The sequence below is a fragment of the Eumetopias jubatus genome, unplaced genomic scaffold (genome assembly GCF_037043125.1).
Source record: "Eumetopias jubatus isolate StellerSeaLion01/CBP00866 unplaced genomic scaffold, mEumJub1_p1.0 scaffold_14, whole genome shotgun sequence".
NCBI classification, from domain to species: domain Eukaryota; kingdom Metazoa; phylum Chordata; class Mammalia; order Carnivora; family Otariidae; genus Eumetopias; species Eumetopias jubatus.
The window spans coordinates 49,057,436-49,074,390 of record NW_028274820.1 but is presented as its reverse complement, the minus strand read 5'-3'; the positions used below and the strand labels follow the sequence as shown (position 1 = coordinate 49,074,390).

The following is a 16,955-nucleotide window of genomic DNA, read 5'->3' as shown; positions in this document are numbered from 1 at the left end:
CATTTTTAGGATTTTTTTTCAAATAGTTTTGTCTTTTCTATATACTTTCCCTTTATAATGCAGCACAAGCAATTTTAATATTTATTCTTTAAGATGACTTTTTAAATAATAACTATATGAAATACATATATCATGTAAAAGTTGCATATATTTTAAAGTTTTCAAAAAGAATTGTATATATATTCTAATTCCATTATCAAAAGAAACACAATTCTAAACAAAAACAAAATGCTGTGAGGGTGCCTGGGTGGCTCAGTTGGGTTAAGCGACTGCCTTTGGCTCAGGTCATGATCTTGGAGTCCCAGGATCGAGTCCCTCATTTGGCTCCCTGCTCAGCAGGGAGTCTGCTTCTCCCTCTGACCCTCCCCCATCTCATCTCTCTCATTCTCTCTCTCTCAAATGAATAAATAAAAAATCTTTAAAAAATAAATGAAATAAAATGCTATAAAACACTTTAAAATATCCATATGACCTTTTTGTTTTACTTTTTCTTATATTTCATATATATATATATATATATACAAGATACTTTTCATCTGTTAATTTAAGTTGGCAAAAAAAGAAATAGAATGTTTCCATGTACTAGAAAAATAGGTAATACAATTTCCTGAGCTAAATTAACAGAAATCATGGACTCCAAAGTAAATGCCGTGGCTCTAATGGTAACTTCCATTTGTTTTGTTTTTGTTTTTGTTTTTTACAAAGTAAAGAAAACAGATTTGGGTCATATACAAAAGCTTGGATCACTACTTGTGTGGTTTTGAATAAGTAATGATTGCTTTAATGTTGATTTCTTCATGTGTTTAATGGAGGAGTTTGAAAAAATCCATATGGTAATTGTGAGTTTTAAATGAAATAATGAGGTACAACATTTAAAAAAAATAAGATACTAGACGTTGCAACCGCTAAAGGAATCTAGCTGTGCAAACTTCAGTTAAGAGTGTTAATCGTACTCAATGCATAAAACAGGTGTAGATTCTAAAAGCGTTATTGTAGGGAGTTCCATGGAAAGTTAGAAGGAAGTCCTGAGAGGTTTCATGAACAAGGTGGCAGGTAAACTATGGCATGCATTATTTTTGAACTTCATTTGACATGGAGGAGAATTCTGGACAAAGAGAACATCACAAGTAAAGGAGGGGCTCTAAAATCATGGATTACGTGACGATGGATATAGAACTGTAAATAAGGGAGTCATTGAAAATAATTAATGGTAGGTAGGTATTTTGACACACCTATCATGCCAAAAGGAGGAGTTTGTGCTTCAATTTAAAGATAACAGGAAACTGTTGAAGAGGGATGATATGTTTGAAGTCATGTTTAGGGTGGAACGAAGGAACAGGAACTTATTGGGCACCAGATACGTTGCTAGACACAGTACTGCAAGGTCCGTTTCATTATTCCTATTTTACATATTGGAAAACTGAGCCACAGAGACATCAAAAAATACACCCAGGGATATTCAGCCAAAAATTCTGGAGCCAGGACTCAAATCTAAAACTCTCTGGCTTTAAATCTTTCCATTACTCCATGAGACCTTTGTAATTAATATGACAAGTGTGTGCTGAGTTTTTTAGAATAAAGAGACAAAAGTCTGTGAAATCACAAAGGAAGTTCTTTCAAGATGTAGCAGACTCCTAGGGAGATGTGAAGTAAGCCAAAAGTGTTTCCTTTTTTTTTTGCAACATATTTTTAGGACCCATGAGCTTGATTCTTCTGTTTTCTAAATGTTGCTGAATGTTCTTATGGATTTATTTGTATTTCAGAATTAGTAAAAGGAATTAAATTTTCCTTAATAATCATGTAAAAATTCAAAACATTCCTAACCGTACATTCCTAAAATGTAGCTAGTTTAACTTTCATGGCGTTATATAGTATGTGACTCAGCCAAACATGAGAAGATTCATAGAATGTGAGCACTTTAGGGGGCCTCTAGAATGACTCATACCCTTGAACAGGTGTTAGAAAGACAAGCCATAAATAAGAAATCTACTCTATCAGTCCCCATATGCATTTCTTCTGTCTTTGCATATGAAAAAGGTATTTGCTGAACAAAATGATTCCTCTTTGTTAGGTTCAGTACCCCTTAGTTCTTAGGTGATTCTGTTGGTGATAGAGCTGAGAACCCTAAATAATTCCATGTCTCTGTGACTATTAATATTAAATTACTTTCTGGTAAGACGGATATGCTAGCCATGGGCAGTAATTTGTATCTGGTGTTCTTCTCCAAGTCTCCTGACCTATTAGCCAAGCTTTGAAGCATCAGTGCCTCTGGAATCAGGTATTTCATGTCATGACACTCCTTTGCTTTCTAGAAGACCCAATATTTTGTACTAAGCATCTGTCCTGATCCCTTGTCTGAGGATTAAACCAGCTGTTTGAACCTCGCTGCCCAGCACTTCAGTTGCCATTCTTCTTTGATGCCAGACCTTTGTTTCATTACAGATATATATTACCTGTGAATTGACCTCCCAGTTCACAGCTACCTGCCTGGCTTTCTCAGCATTGCTCAGCCCAGAATCTGTCACTGTGCTCTCGTACTTAAAGCTACAATATTCACTGAAATATGATTGAGATTCTATCTTTCACTCAGCTACTATCTATTCATCCAGGTGTCACTCCTTGGTATCTCTCTTTTACTAGAGGGTAGGTTAGATTCCGTCATGCATCCTTTCTCCTCTTCACTACCCCAGTGCTACTTGGACAGACATGATCCAGAGTTGACAAAATCAAACAGATAGGAATGTTTTGGTAATAGGTGATAGAAACAAATCCGGAAAAGCAGCTGAATTATAAAATAAGTAAATGACTATTCTCCTTTGAGGGTAGGGAGAACACAACAGCAGGAACTTCACCATCTAGTGCATTTTGGGAATCCGTACAGATATGTAGATTGTTCACATAAGGGAATTCTGGTTAAAGGTTAGGGGCCCCAGGCAGGTATTGGAATCCTTTGGTGTCTCATACCAAAATCGTAACCTATAGAAGATTGGTTGGGTAAGTCAAGTCCTCAGCCTTTGAGAGATTGGGCCCAAGAGAGGTTGTTGGGACAGGAATAGAAGAATAAGATAATGTTCCAGTTTCTAAACTAGATTATGAAGTGGGGATGGGATCATGAATAAACTTTAGATATCAGGATATTAAAAATGGGATTGAGAATTGAAAAAGGAGTAAATTGGGTTAATAGTGATCCATCTAAATGTGAATTAATCCTTCTTAAATTGTCCCAGACCAAGATATCATTGAGACACAGATATTTTGGTCTTAATTTATTAATTTATTCCTCATAGCCTCCCAACTAAGAATATGCTAATATAAACTGACCAAGAAAGCACTAAAAAATGACATGAATAATTTTAAGGACTGTTGCCTTCTCTGGAACATTTATAAGTGATTACTGAATGTGTTTTTTTACTCCTATGGAATCCTGAAATGAAAAGCCTATCTTTAGGCAGTGTCTCTAACATTCTATGGAAGGCCTAGGTATAAGAAAGCGAATTTTCTTCTCCTCCTTCCATTTTATCATGGGGCTCAGATATGGTTAAAATAAACATAGTCTTTGGGATATGTTATTCTAGAGTTTGTGCATCTAGATATGTGTATGTCTATATAGGTATCTACAGAAGGGTCTGCATCTATAAACGTGAAGAAGTAAAAGGTGTTCTGCTAAGTTAGAATAATGCCTTAATCATCGACAAAGAAGGATTCAGGAATAAAAAATCAGCTTCATATCTCTCTTTAATATAGGAACTGGTCTCTAAAGTAGTTTACATTTCTGCCAAGGTAAATGTCAAAGCAATTACTCTAATTTGTTGTAATTTAGGAATAGCTCTGATCATTTGAATCACAATATTTATTATGATTTTATTACTCCATCTTTTTAATAAATTTGAGTGCTATGCAAAAGTGAAAATGTATGTTTTCTTCCCCAGAGCAGCCTACAATCCAGCAGGAGACAAGGCATAACAAATTAACTCTGATCATAGATAGTATGGAAAGTGCTAGCAAAATATATACTGAAAAAGAAATGTATAGGACACTGTACAGGCTTCAAACATGCTATAGCATACCACACACCCCAAACAATCTCAACAGCAAAAAGAGAAACAACCAAATTAAAAACTAGCCAAAAGACTTGAATAGACATCTCTTCAAAGAAGATACAGAAATGGCCAATAAGCATTTGAAAAAATGTTCAGTAGCATTAGTCATTAGCAAATACCTAATGAAATACAAATAGAAAGCATTTCATGTCCATTAAGATGGCCATAATAAAAGAAAAACTAGAAAATAACAAGAGTGGCAAAGATGTAGAGAAATTGGAATTCACATACATTGCTGGAAGGAACGTGAAATAGTATATAGCCCTGTGAAAAACTGTTTGACAGTGCCTCAAAATGTTAAATGTAGGTTTTCATATGATTTAGCAGTTCTCCACTTAAGGGTTTACCCACGAGCATCAAAACATATATTTGCACAAAATTATGTATACTTGAATGTTCATAGCAGTATTATTCATAATAACCAAAACATGGAAATAACTCAAATGTACATGAGCTAATGAGTGGATAAACAAAAGTGGTATATCCATAAAATGAAATATATTTTTGCTACAAAAGGGAATGAAGTACTAATACATGCTATAACACCTATGGGCCTTGAAGTGAAAGAAGCCGAACAAAGACAAGAAATTATATGATTCCAGTTGTATGGAATGCCCAGAATATGGGAGTTCTTTTTGGGGTGATGGAAATACTCTGGAATTATTTAGTGGGGATATTTGGACAGCAATGTGCACATACTAAAAAAACCCACTGAATCGGATACTTTAAAATGGTTAAATTAATGAATCTATGTTATGTGAATTTTAATGCAATAAAAACAGTCACACCTAACAAAAACTGCAGAATTTGCAACATAAACAAAATTGTATACTCCAAATGAAAGTATAATTTATAAAATATAGGCATGATGCATTGGAGGGACATCTACGAGTTAATTTCCTAACTGATTTGTAAATTAGTATTTTTGGAGCTGGGAAATATTGGGGAAAGGCAGGGAGGATTATATTCATATGCTAGGAAATAATATCCATGCCCCGTTGCCTAATGGAAAACTAAGAATTTTCTGCTTATTTCCCAGTTTCAGTCTTGTTTTATCACTGTTATTCAAACTTGATTGAATATTTAGATGACTCATCAATATTTATGAGTTATTTTTCTCTAACTTAAATATGTTGTAAGTCTGAGATTGCCTAATCAAATTATATTTTGATAACTATGAGAGTATTGTTTTAGTAGATTGAATGCATATATTTGTATTCTATTTACATATATTTTTCTAATACTATTTATGTTCTTTCATGACATTATTTCCCATATTAACTAAGAATTCTTTTGTCACAGTCTTGATATGATAAATGTCCTAAAAATATTTCAAAATTGAAAGAGCAATTTAAAAATCTTTTGGTAATATATCTAAACTTTTTTGGGGGGGGGATTTGGAGACTTAAATGGCTTTATTAAGCACTTCATGAATTGGGCAGCATCCCATATAGCAAGTAGAGATGCTTCCTAAACCTTGTTTCTTTTTGTTTCCCCCTAAACTTTGTTTCTTAATTGAATTAAGATAAACTTTAGTTTTTTGTGTATATTTAGAAAATTCTAAAAATATCTGCAGAACACTAAAATCTGTACCTTGCCTCTGACTGGGTTCACCATTGAGGCTTAGCTATACATTTTACTGTTCTTATTTGTCCATAGGGTTATTATTAGTTAATGGAGTAAAATATGAAAAATGCACTGCATTAGTTGTGTAGTTCAACAAGGGATGCCTATGTTTTCTTTTTAAACAAAGCTTAGTTCATTCATTTAGATGTTATGTTATCAAAACAACAGGAGAAGATACTACCTATTTATATATTTGCTCTTAATTGATACATAGGTATGATACATAGGTAAATGGCCTTGCCTAATGGTATTTTCTAATACATAGGCAATACACTTGGACAAAACATACTTTTTTCTTTTCCTTTCTTTTTTTGTGTGATTGCTTTTTTCAATCAAATAGCCTTTCAAAAATGATAACATTTTACATGTGCATTTTAAAATTTAATATCTTTGGTGATTATATTTTAATAGGTCCTTGTTTCCGAATTGGGTTATTTTACCACAGTAGGCATATATAAACAGTTTGTGTGTTCTCTATTTCTTTATAGATTCTACAAAGAAATTAAAGGATGTTCTTGAAGAATTCCATGGTAACGGTGTGCTTGCAAAGTATAATCCTGAAGGGGTAAAACTTTTTTTTTCTTTATATTGGTTTCATATATACACTTGGAGGAGGGATTTCTTAATGAGAAGTCCTTGGAAATACATATACCATAAACAAAATGAAATTCATAGTGAAATGCTATTCTGGAAAACACCTAAAATAGTGTACTACCTTTTTCATTCAAAAACCATTTGCTAATGAAAATAATATTTCTGTATTGTGTGCTTGAAAGAGTATAGGTCATCTGTAATATAACCGTCGGTTCTTTTCCTAGACGTTAAATATATTGTAATTCTGAGATTGCTTGGTCAGGTATGATCAGGAAACAGGATGGATGGAAGGGAAGACCAAGTTGTCTGCTGCTCACTCTGTGACCTACAAATTTTAACCCCAAATGAACACTGGTGGGGGGGGCAGGAGGGTTACTCCTTTTAGAGAATTATTCCCCTGACTACGGGAAGATTCTGTGATGCATATAACTGGTCTGTAATTTTAAAAAGCCAGCTTAGATAAAAAATGAGGAACTTCTTCCCCCTATCTTTTTTAACCTACAACCAGTGAGCCAACAAGTCCCTGAAATTCCTTCCGTATAAAAACTTCTTGTCTTGTTGATGGCTTTTGAACCCTTGGCTTGAATGAGTGTCCATCATTTCCTAATTATTTGTTAAATAACCTTCCTTTTAATGTTAGCTGAGAGATGTTATGTTTTAAATGTATGAGCATCTTAGCTGTGAGTTCTTCCGCAGTTTCACCAAGTGATGGTTTCGTTGTATGGGAATTAAAACAAATGACCCTTTGCAAAAGAAACATTCCCTTGGATGGATTATCTAGTCAGCTAGAGAGATTTGTTTGCTGATTAAAATGTGATTTGTTTTTTGTTATCGTTGTCATTCTGATTTGGTTATTTATAAGAGCACAGTTCTTGGTTATCCTTCAATATTATATTTCTTTGGGATTTATAGAATTTACATATTAGTGAAAACCAAATCTCCAATTCTAACCTTAAAACATCCATATTGTTTTATAATTTCCTTCCAGTATTTCTAATAGCTACTTTTCATGCTGTATTTTCTTATTCTGTCTATATTCTGATATATTAACGTACCTTGTAAAAGTCTTTAACCTAAGATTTATTTTCTTTTTCAAGGAAAGTTAGTATTTAGAGCCTACAAATAACGGGGAAAATAAAGCAATTTAAAGCCATTCCCATTTTCCTATATCAGGAACAAAAGCAGATATCCAGCCTACATTTCCCTCATATTTAATTTTCCTAGATACCACAGTGTGAAAGAAAAAAATTTGCCAGATAAATTTGTAGAACCGAAAATCTCAAAGACCAGGAAAGCAGAGTGGGAAAGCTAAAGATGACAACTCTGTGGAATTGCTATAAGACCCAAAAATGTCATTAATATTTACATTCCAAACCAATACTTGAAAACGTGCATGTTTTCTAATCTATCTACAGGGATAAAACCAGTTTTTTTTTTCTCCCTGAGGATAGCTGCTGGCTATAAATTCAGTTGGAATGTGATCTTGTTTGCAAAGTAGCCTTTTTGCTTCAATGATTTCTTATTTAAAAGACTCTCAAGACTTGGTCTTACTGATATTATATATTTCATGAGGATTATCAGTCACTGTATATTGGATTTATTGAGGTAATTACTAGATTCATTCGTAGACACACATATGATGTCAGCCTTTTCAATAATGTAATAACTCTCCATAAATGCACAGATCTGCTCTTGAAATGCATTATTAAAATAATGAACAGTTGAAAAACAAAAAAGTCAGATCTCATCATGACCCCACACTAATTCTAATTTAAGAGTGAAACCACTCTCTAATTTAACAGATAGGTCTTTTCCCTTTAGGAGGAAAAAAAAAAGCCCCCAAAAGCAATGAAAGCTTATATGACTCTTAAACACTAGTATGTATTTTACAAAAGCTGATAGGAAGTAATTAGGGATATTCAGTGTTGAGAAAGAAATCTTTAATGCCTTGAGGTTCTCTTCAGTACATGACTTCAGTTTATAAAAGGTTACTCTAACAGTATGACAGAATTCATACTGTCCATTCACATGGGAAATTATCACACTCTATTGACTGGTCAGGTTAATCCTAAATTTGTTGGCAGAGGTGACTACTCAACTGATGTCATTTTATGCACTACTTTTAGAATAAATAATCCTTTGTTTTCTAAAATAAATATTGCATGTATCATCCATATAAACGTACTTGCAAAGAAACAAAGAAAGAACAGGCCAAATATCTCCTCTTACAAAGTAAACCTCCTTAAACCTTAGGTGCATTGTATTTCTTATCATTTACTTGAATTACTGCTTTCTAAAAGGTCTCTGTGTAAAAACTTAATACAATGAATATGTGACCTGTGGTCTATTTTAAAGGAGAAGAAATATTAAGTGCATTGTACAGATGAGTCATTTATTTTTAATTTGTATTTTTTAAAGATCATTTAAAAATCTTTCTTTGAAAAAAAGAATCAAAAAATATAAATCTAAACAATGGCTTTAAAGATTCACCAAGAATAAAAACTTTAAGAAGGTCTGGAGATTCCCAAACGGAAGATTATAAAGATTATAGATTATAAAGTTTATAAGATTATAAAGTTTTTAAATGAAGAAAGTCACTGTAGGAAAAGTAAAATGACTTTTCCAAGATTAACCAGCTAGTTTCATGACAAGAGCCATGATTAAAACCTAATTGTCTGGAATCCCAGTTTAAGAATAATGCCCTTTCCTCTTCACTTCATTGCCTGGGCCATGGAATGAAAGGCAAGGCGTGGGAGATGAGAGTAAAGGGAAGAGAAAGGTATTTCACATACATTGAATGGCATTTCTTATGTAATGAGTATGGCATTTTCCAGTGCATATAATTACTAACTCATGTCCAGCAAGGTAAGAGATTCTTACTCATCTCCAGCTAATCTTATATGAATGATACAATATTAAGAGTATGATTATAACTAGTTTGTAGCAGCCATCCAGTCTTGGTGAGATGGTTCACAGTAAAATATAGTCAGGAAATCTCAGATATAAATGATTCATAAAGTAATTAAATTTGATCATATGAGAAAGAACCAGTTTGGCATTGCATTTTATATATGTAAAATATGTATAGTATATTATAGTATAAGTAAATATATATGTTAATGTGATAATATTAATTATTTAATATTAATATTAATACAGAAATATATTGATATAATATAATAATTTATATATATATATATATTTCCCCCCTGGATTTCAAATTCAATTCTAAATTGTTCCATTGATATCTAAAGACATGGAAAGAAATTAAGTAGTGTTATAAGTATGGGAAGATCTTTATCTTTAAAGGCATAGTAATGGGCCACGCATGTTATTCTCAAAGATGGAAGCATTAGGAGTGGGAAATAAAGATTAATAATCTAATATAGATTCATATATACTGTTGTGTTTTCATAGTCTTCTCTGGAAGGTTTTAATTATCTTATATGTGTTATTCATTATATTTATCTCCTATTAGAACTGTGTGCTGATTACACTCCCAAATTGATCTAGTAAATCATTCTCAAGTTTTAGCTTGTATCAGAATTACCTGGGGGTCTCCTTAAAACACAGATTGCTGCCTGCTCTCCTGCCCTGTCCTTAGTTTCTGTATTTCTAGGGTGAGGCTCAAAAATGTATATTTCTATCAGTTTCACAGTTGATGATAATGATACTGTTTCAGGACCACATTCTGAGATCCATGGGTCTGGGGTATGTTTTAAAATCATTCTGTAAAATTGACCTTTTAATTAAGTTATCAGCAGTATGAGATAATGAGTATAAATTATCTTACATTAACACCTGTATTCTTTCTTTCCTTGCATTCACAGAAACAAGACATTCTTAACCAAGTAAGACATTTTCTTTTCTATTAAAATCTGTCTTTTCTTTCTTTATTCTGATGTGAGCTATGAATTTCTCATCCATATCACTGACCTGTACTTCTGTACCATTAAGATTTGTGTAATATGCAAGGCTATATGTAATCCTTATAAAGTTATAACTGACTGATATTTGTTCAAATCAAAGTCTCAAATGGAGAAGTTAATACCTTAATGTAATCAAAGAGGGTCTAGAGGGTGGGCTATAGTTTTGTAGACCCTTGAATTTAATTTTCTAATTTCACCAAAACATGATCAGACTCCAGTAAAATAATTCATTTAATGAAAGTCTTAATTTATTAATTTACAATAGGAGGTTTATAATTGCATGTAGATGCAATTGAAAGGGATTTCTTTGTGGGGGAGATTAGGCATATCTAGTGCTATTAGAATCTGTGAGGGAACTAGAACTGAAAAGCCATTGATCTTTGCCTTTCTGAGAAAAAGAATAACCCATCTGTTGCTTCAGTCACTCTCAGCCCAGTTTCTAAAGCAAGTTTAGAAACTTCAGCCCACTTTCTAAAGCAAGTTTTGGGTCCATAGTTCAGCAGGGTGCATAGAATTACAACACATTTTGGGGATCTCTGAATGGATTTTTCTATCATACTAGGAATATGTCTTATCAAAATGCATGAGATACTTAAAACCATAATAATGTCTCCCCAGGACAGTAATGGGTATGTACTAGCTTTTTATTCACAAGTGTCCCTATGGCTTCAATGACAGCAAACACTGTGATCTCGTACTCAACATGTTACAGTACAGTTGGTTACACCAGAATGATCTTGATTGGCTTAGATACAGCTCCTACATATTATAGTCTCCTAGGATGAGGCAAGGCTGAAGTGGCAACCCATTGACTGTTAGGACTTTTACTAGTCTCTTTCAGAGGATGACACTTCCTTGATCTTACCCCGACCTCTGTGGAAACCTACCAAATCCCCCAAAGACAGACTACGTGGGCTTTATGGTTTTAGGAGACAACTCTTCAGAGTAAAATGGCTGCTTCAATGCAGCAGGATTTAGCTATTAAGAGATATTTATTGAACACCTTGGTCAACAAACACTCCTTTCTGCACAACCTGCATTCCTACTAGAGGCTGTCTGAAAACTGGTGTCAATATTAGCCCTGCCTTTTCTCGGGGTCAGCAGAATGAGTTTCTTCCTTTTCCTTGCTCAGTCTCTGTTCCATATGGAGATGTTTAGTAGGCATGCAATTTCAGCTGCAGAATAGAAGGAACAGGGAAAGCTGAGGTCAGCCAAAGTGGGGGTTGGGGGGAGAAGGGCATGTGTATTTATTGCTCTGTGGTGTTCTTGGTCTATCAGTGTTCTGTGAGTGTAGGATTTTCTCTTTACATTTCCTGTTAGTAGATGATCCTTGGCCCAAGGCTGAATTAATTCCATAGTTCCCTGGGCTTCCCTTATCTTTGTACTTGGTACTCTGCACTGTAGATTCTGCTAATGTGTATAACCTTTACATTTAGACAACTGAGTTGCTTCATTCCCTTAATAAGAAACCTGGGAATTCATAACCTACGTTTGGTAGTGCTGCTGCCTAATGTAATATTTTAAGTGTCTTTAACAAGGATATTTACACTGATATAATTATTAGCAAAGATATAAACACCATTTTATTGTAAGCTTTAATTGTCCTCCCAGAACCAAATTCAACCTTTCCCATTAAAGAAAGCATCTGGAAAGTATAACAGAGAAAACGTGGTTTTAGGAGTCCAACTGAACTGAGTTCAAATCCCACATCTGCCACATATTAGCAGGTTTTGGACAAGTTACTAGCCTCAGTTTGTTCAGCTATCCAGTGAAAAGAATATTGGCCTTATTGAGTTGTTCAAAGGGTTACATTCTAAAGTGTATATGAAATAATTAGCTCTGTGCCTGATATATAGGTGTTCCATTGATGTTTAAAGGCAGTGGCTGTTGGTCACACTTTAGTGATTTCATACAAAAGTTCTAGAATACACATGAAAAGTAAAAGTGGGAATATCTGAGATACACCACCAACCAATCCTGTCACCTTTATTTTCTGAGCCTCACTTTTCTCAACTATATAGTAAGAAAAAAGAATTCTGATGTGTCTTTCCAACTCTAAAGTGATTTTCTTCTACCATGAGGTATGAGTGGAGGACCTGAGATGTGATTCGTTTCCCCTGCCGAGCCTGGCCACAAGCCAGAATGCTGTCCTGGGACTAGACTTACTGTGTGTGCTGTATCTGTTCCTCTCCCACGACTGCTTAAGTGCTGGGCCAGTTAGTTAGCAAGGAATGGAAGTAACCTGGTACCTGGTATTTCTGCTTCTCTGCCCTCTGACTCCTAACCCAAAATCAGTCCTTTTCCTCTTCTTATCAAACCTACAACCAGAGCAGTTTTGAAGACAGACCACCAAACTGAATAATAAAACGCCTTCTCTAATTCTGTATTAATGACCTCATATTGACTATGTACTAATTATTGTTGAAATATATAGTAACCTTCTTTTCAAGATGTGACCTCAGTTAGAATGGAACCATGTAAAAACAGTTTGAGAAGATATTTACTTACTTATGAGCTTAATTAGCTACATCTTATCATAATTAAACACATCAATTTGAATAGCATCTTACAGGTTTCCTGTAACCGCACTGAGGATCCAATCTTGATATTGCCAAAAAATATACTATCTTGTATCTATGACAACATGTAGAATTTGAGAATGGGCCATCTGCAGTATTGTATCCTAAACTGAAAACTTAGTATTTGACTGTTTCAAGTGGCTAGGTGATATCTGTCACAGTTGATGCTGTTCTCCCCTAACCTTCTATAATAAACACACAGAAATGTATTTCCTGCTACTCTAGTCTGCCCTCACTCCTGCTCTGCTCTCCTGCCCCTCCCCACTAGCTTTTATAGAAATGCCTCTAAAACAGGAGCATTTTTATACCTCAGGACATTTGCACTACCTGTTTTGTCTATCTGAGATGTTCTTTCTCAAAAATATGCAAAGCTATCTCCCTCATTTCCTTTAAATCTGTATTCAAAGAACAGATTCTCATTTCCTGATCATCAGATTTGAAACTACAGGCACCCCCCCTCGCAAAATATATAAACATTTTCCTTCTTTTTTTCCCCCCTACAACACTTAATACTGTCAAACATTGTACATTTAGCCTATTTATTTTTCTATTTACTTATTCCCTTTGTTAGAAGATAAGCCTCTGGTGGAAGGATTTTTGCATGTGCCAGTAGCATCTTTACCCCAAGAGCTAGGGCAGAGTCTAGTACAAAGTGGGTGTACCACAAACATTTGCTGAATATGAGAAAATCTCCATCCTGAAACCACCAGAATAAATTAATGATAGAGTGATGACATTTATTTTCCTTCACTTTGAATTTACTTGGATGAATACTAGTGTCATTTCTTTAGTATTAACTGGGATTTCAGAACAAAGAATCCAGATGGTCAGATATAATAATGAAAGGCATATAGAAATGTGTTTTGAATTTGTGCCAATTTGGCAGCAACATCTGAGCAGCTCCCTCAGTCTGAATCTTTGCAGATTCTCTATGTTACCTCCCTAAGTAGTCTGTGGCTGCTCCTTAAGAAAAAAAAATGAAAAAGCAGTTCTCAAAATTTTAAATATTGTGTGGTGTGTATGTCTCTGAGCTTATAGCCAGTTTGATTTTTGAACACTCATTCACTTAAGTCCAGCCCATCGTTTTTCATTAGTGTTTCCACTGATGTGCATATAAGTGATCTCATTCTATTTAAAGGTCACAGTGTTCAAAAACCAATTCTAATGCTGCTCCACGACAGCAGTAGAAAACAAGATACTTAAATTCGGCGATATTCTACTGAATCATGAAATAAGGAAAACATATAGGTGGAGGACGTATCCACTTACAAAAATATCTGATATGCTGGACAACATAGAATTTTTAAAAGAGATTTGAAAATCTTTTACCATACAAGAAAAGAAGGAGATGGGTTAACCAGAAAAGGTGTTGAAGAATAATTCCTCTATGAATTGGAAACTCTGAAATAGCTAATTTTTGGCTGTAAAGAAGTGTGAGTTTTACAAGTTTGTAAGCTGTGTGTAATGACCGAAATGTAAAGGAGGGGAATTTTGCTCCCACCAACACTGTGAAGAAGTTTGAAAGAGAAGTTTACATCGTCAGTAAAACCTAATAGGATGATATCTTAGAAAACTTTCTAAGATATGATACCATAGAAAACTTCATTCTTATTTTGATAATAAGGTTTTATTTTTAAAGTAAAATATCTGTTTATAAATGCTCATGTTCTAAAAGCCGTGATTAGTCAATGTTGCCTGATATAGAACAATAGTTGCAAAATGTCTAAAACACAAAAACTGCAGGCTTGATTCAGGAAGATGCAGTGAATTTTCTGGTTTTCTGGACTAATGAAGAGGAAGGAAAATTAAGATAATAAAAAATCCATTAAACCTCAAACCAGGACTTCCTTTTATTATTTTATTATTTCATTTATTTTACATGTTGTGTGCCCAAGGGCATGTTAAGTGCTTTATATTGATTTATTATTACATTTAGATGACAATCCTGAATGGTTGATCTTATATATCATTTTATATGGAAAAAATTAAGGCTCTGAGCTGTCAGAGAATAAAACTAAACTGCTTTTTGCTTACTGAGCAAGGCAGAGCTGCAGCATTTAATTTTAGAAAGTTTTCCTGAGAAATGAAAAAGAAGGACCAAGGAGTAATGCATTCCTTATTAACAGGGATGCTATACATTTATTTATTTTTTTCTTTTTGGTTGTTTATTTTTCTGGTTTTCATCATTAAATTATAGATGCTAATTTCAAAGAGGTTCTATTTAGGCTATGTACTGCTTTATAAAGAGCACACACTTGGGATGTGGCAGATTTTTTCTTTAAAAGAGCAGACCATTTCCTTGCCCCAAATCACTCAGGTGGCAAGCGGAGATATTGGAATATGACACAAAAGTATTTTATTCTCAAGTCTGTTTTGTTTTTGTTTGTTGGTTTGTTGTTATTGTTTTCCTTTGTTCTCATTTGAAACTCTTGCCTTGAAATAGTTCTGTTGTAAAATATAATCATATCCCAACAGACGATCCAGAGAAAAACTGTCAACAATTCTAGTCCTTTGTTCATATTTTGTCACCAGCTTTCTAAAACAAGTAATCACAATAACCAAAAAGGTTGAACCATGGAATAACTTGTTAAATGCATATAAAAACATCTGAGGTAATGCGGTTTTGAGACTTATTCTTCAAAAATTGTTTGAAATTTCTAACAGACCACTACCTTTCTAAAGAGGTAGTTATTGTTATTCTTACTTATAGATGGAAAAATTAAGGCACAGAGAGATTAATAAATTGCCCACCTTGACACAGCGAGAAGGTGTTGGATCTGAGTGCAGATTCAAGTAGTCTGACTTCAAAACTATGTTCTTGTCAGCTGTTATGTTGGCAAACACAATGCTGACCCCGAAAGGCTTAGGGCTAAGAAGCAAGAGTGAATACAAATAACCATGCTTCTAACCACAATGCCTATGAATATGTTTGTTACACAAAGTTTCCATATATGTGTAATAAAATTAACTCCAGGTGTCCCATGAGGCTTCACACATTTGAGGATTGTCTATCGGAGTTGGTTACTAATCCTACTGAGTGTGGATTACTTCTCTCGAGATAGGCCATGGGGTTATGGGTTATAGGTTTTAAGGAACCCTAGTAGCAAGAGTAGGTGTTTCTGCTCAAGAAAACGCATTTGGATATTATGGTCAGGCTTTTGGCCTTATCTGCATTTTTTGGAACCTCAGTTTCATTCGTGGTAGCAAATTGCTTTTCAGAAGTACTTCTGCTACCTGAGGCTATTCTTTATATTTTTATTTTATTCATGGTTTTTAATTATGTGGTTCACTCTACTAGTAGAATTTATTATATTTTGTGGTGGTGGTGATTTCTTATATATGGAAGAAAATAAAGTCTTTTTACTGCTACCAGTGTAAATGTCTGAAATCTAGTTAGCAAGATTAAACTAACTAAAAATGTCAGAATAAGGGGTAGGCAGAGTTTTGCAACCATTAATAAACAAAGTGAAGTTTTTTTGTTTTGGTTTTGGTTTTGGTTTGGTTTTGGCTTTGGTTTGGTTTTTTATTGTCTTGAGATTCTATTAGGTGCAGAAGCATACATATACATGTTCTTAATTGGCATATGGTCTCATCTACAAAAATGTACTTTCTCTAGTGATATCCCTGTATGTCATATTCCATTTTAGGTTTATTCAAAATAATATTATAATAAAATTGGTCATTCTGTACCATCTTACCCCAATATAATTACATGGAACAAATACTTTTTCTATCCAAAATAGCAGTTTAAGGAATTAATTTTATTCTCATCTGCCAGAAGTTTGATCAAAATTAAGAACATCAGTCTGCCAAATTTCATTTTTGTCCTATTTTTAGTTTCATCTCAGTTACACTGAACTGGGTAGAAAAAAAAAATGCCCTACACGTGCTCTCTTTGAGGCCCATTGACCTTGCACTCTCTTGATCTGGACAGTTGTGGCTTTATTCCAGATTCTTCTCTGTAAGTCTCCTTGTCCTTTCAAATGGCCTCCTGGATGGGACCCAACACAACCCCACTGGCCTCTTCCATAAGGTCCATATTGATTTCCCAGGAAACATTTATGCGTCACTGTCCCTGCAGTCAGGAGGGTGTTGGCCAAGCCCAGTACAGTACCATTTACTTGACT

General features: G+C 34.2%; 1 protein-coding gene across 6 annotated transcripts in view; it reads left to right on the top strand.

Moving 5' to 3' along the window:
• Window positions 1-16,955, top strand: part of DGKB (diacylglycerol kinase beta) — a 638,091-nt gene that overhangs the window by 79,900 nt on the left and 541,236 nt on the right. For 3 of the 6 annotated variants that reach the window (XM_028119234.2, XM_088018690.1, XM_028119208.2), the window contains exons 2-3: window positions 6,215-6,291; window positions 10,151-10,171. In XM_028119234.2, the coding sequence (XP_027975035.1) occupies window positions 6,215-6,291; window positions 10,151-10,171 (98 nt within the window). The remainder of the gene's footprint in view (window positions 1-6,214; window positions 6,292-10,150; window positions 10,172-16,955) is intronic. The other 3 variants (XM_028119240.2, XM_028119224.2, XM_028119215.2) reach the window with 1 other exon arrangement.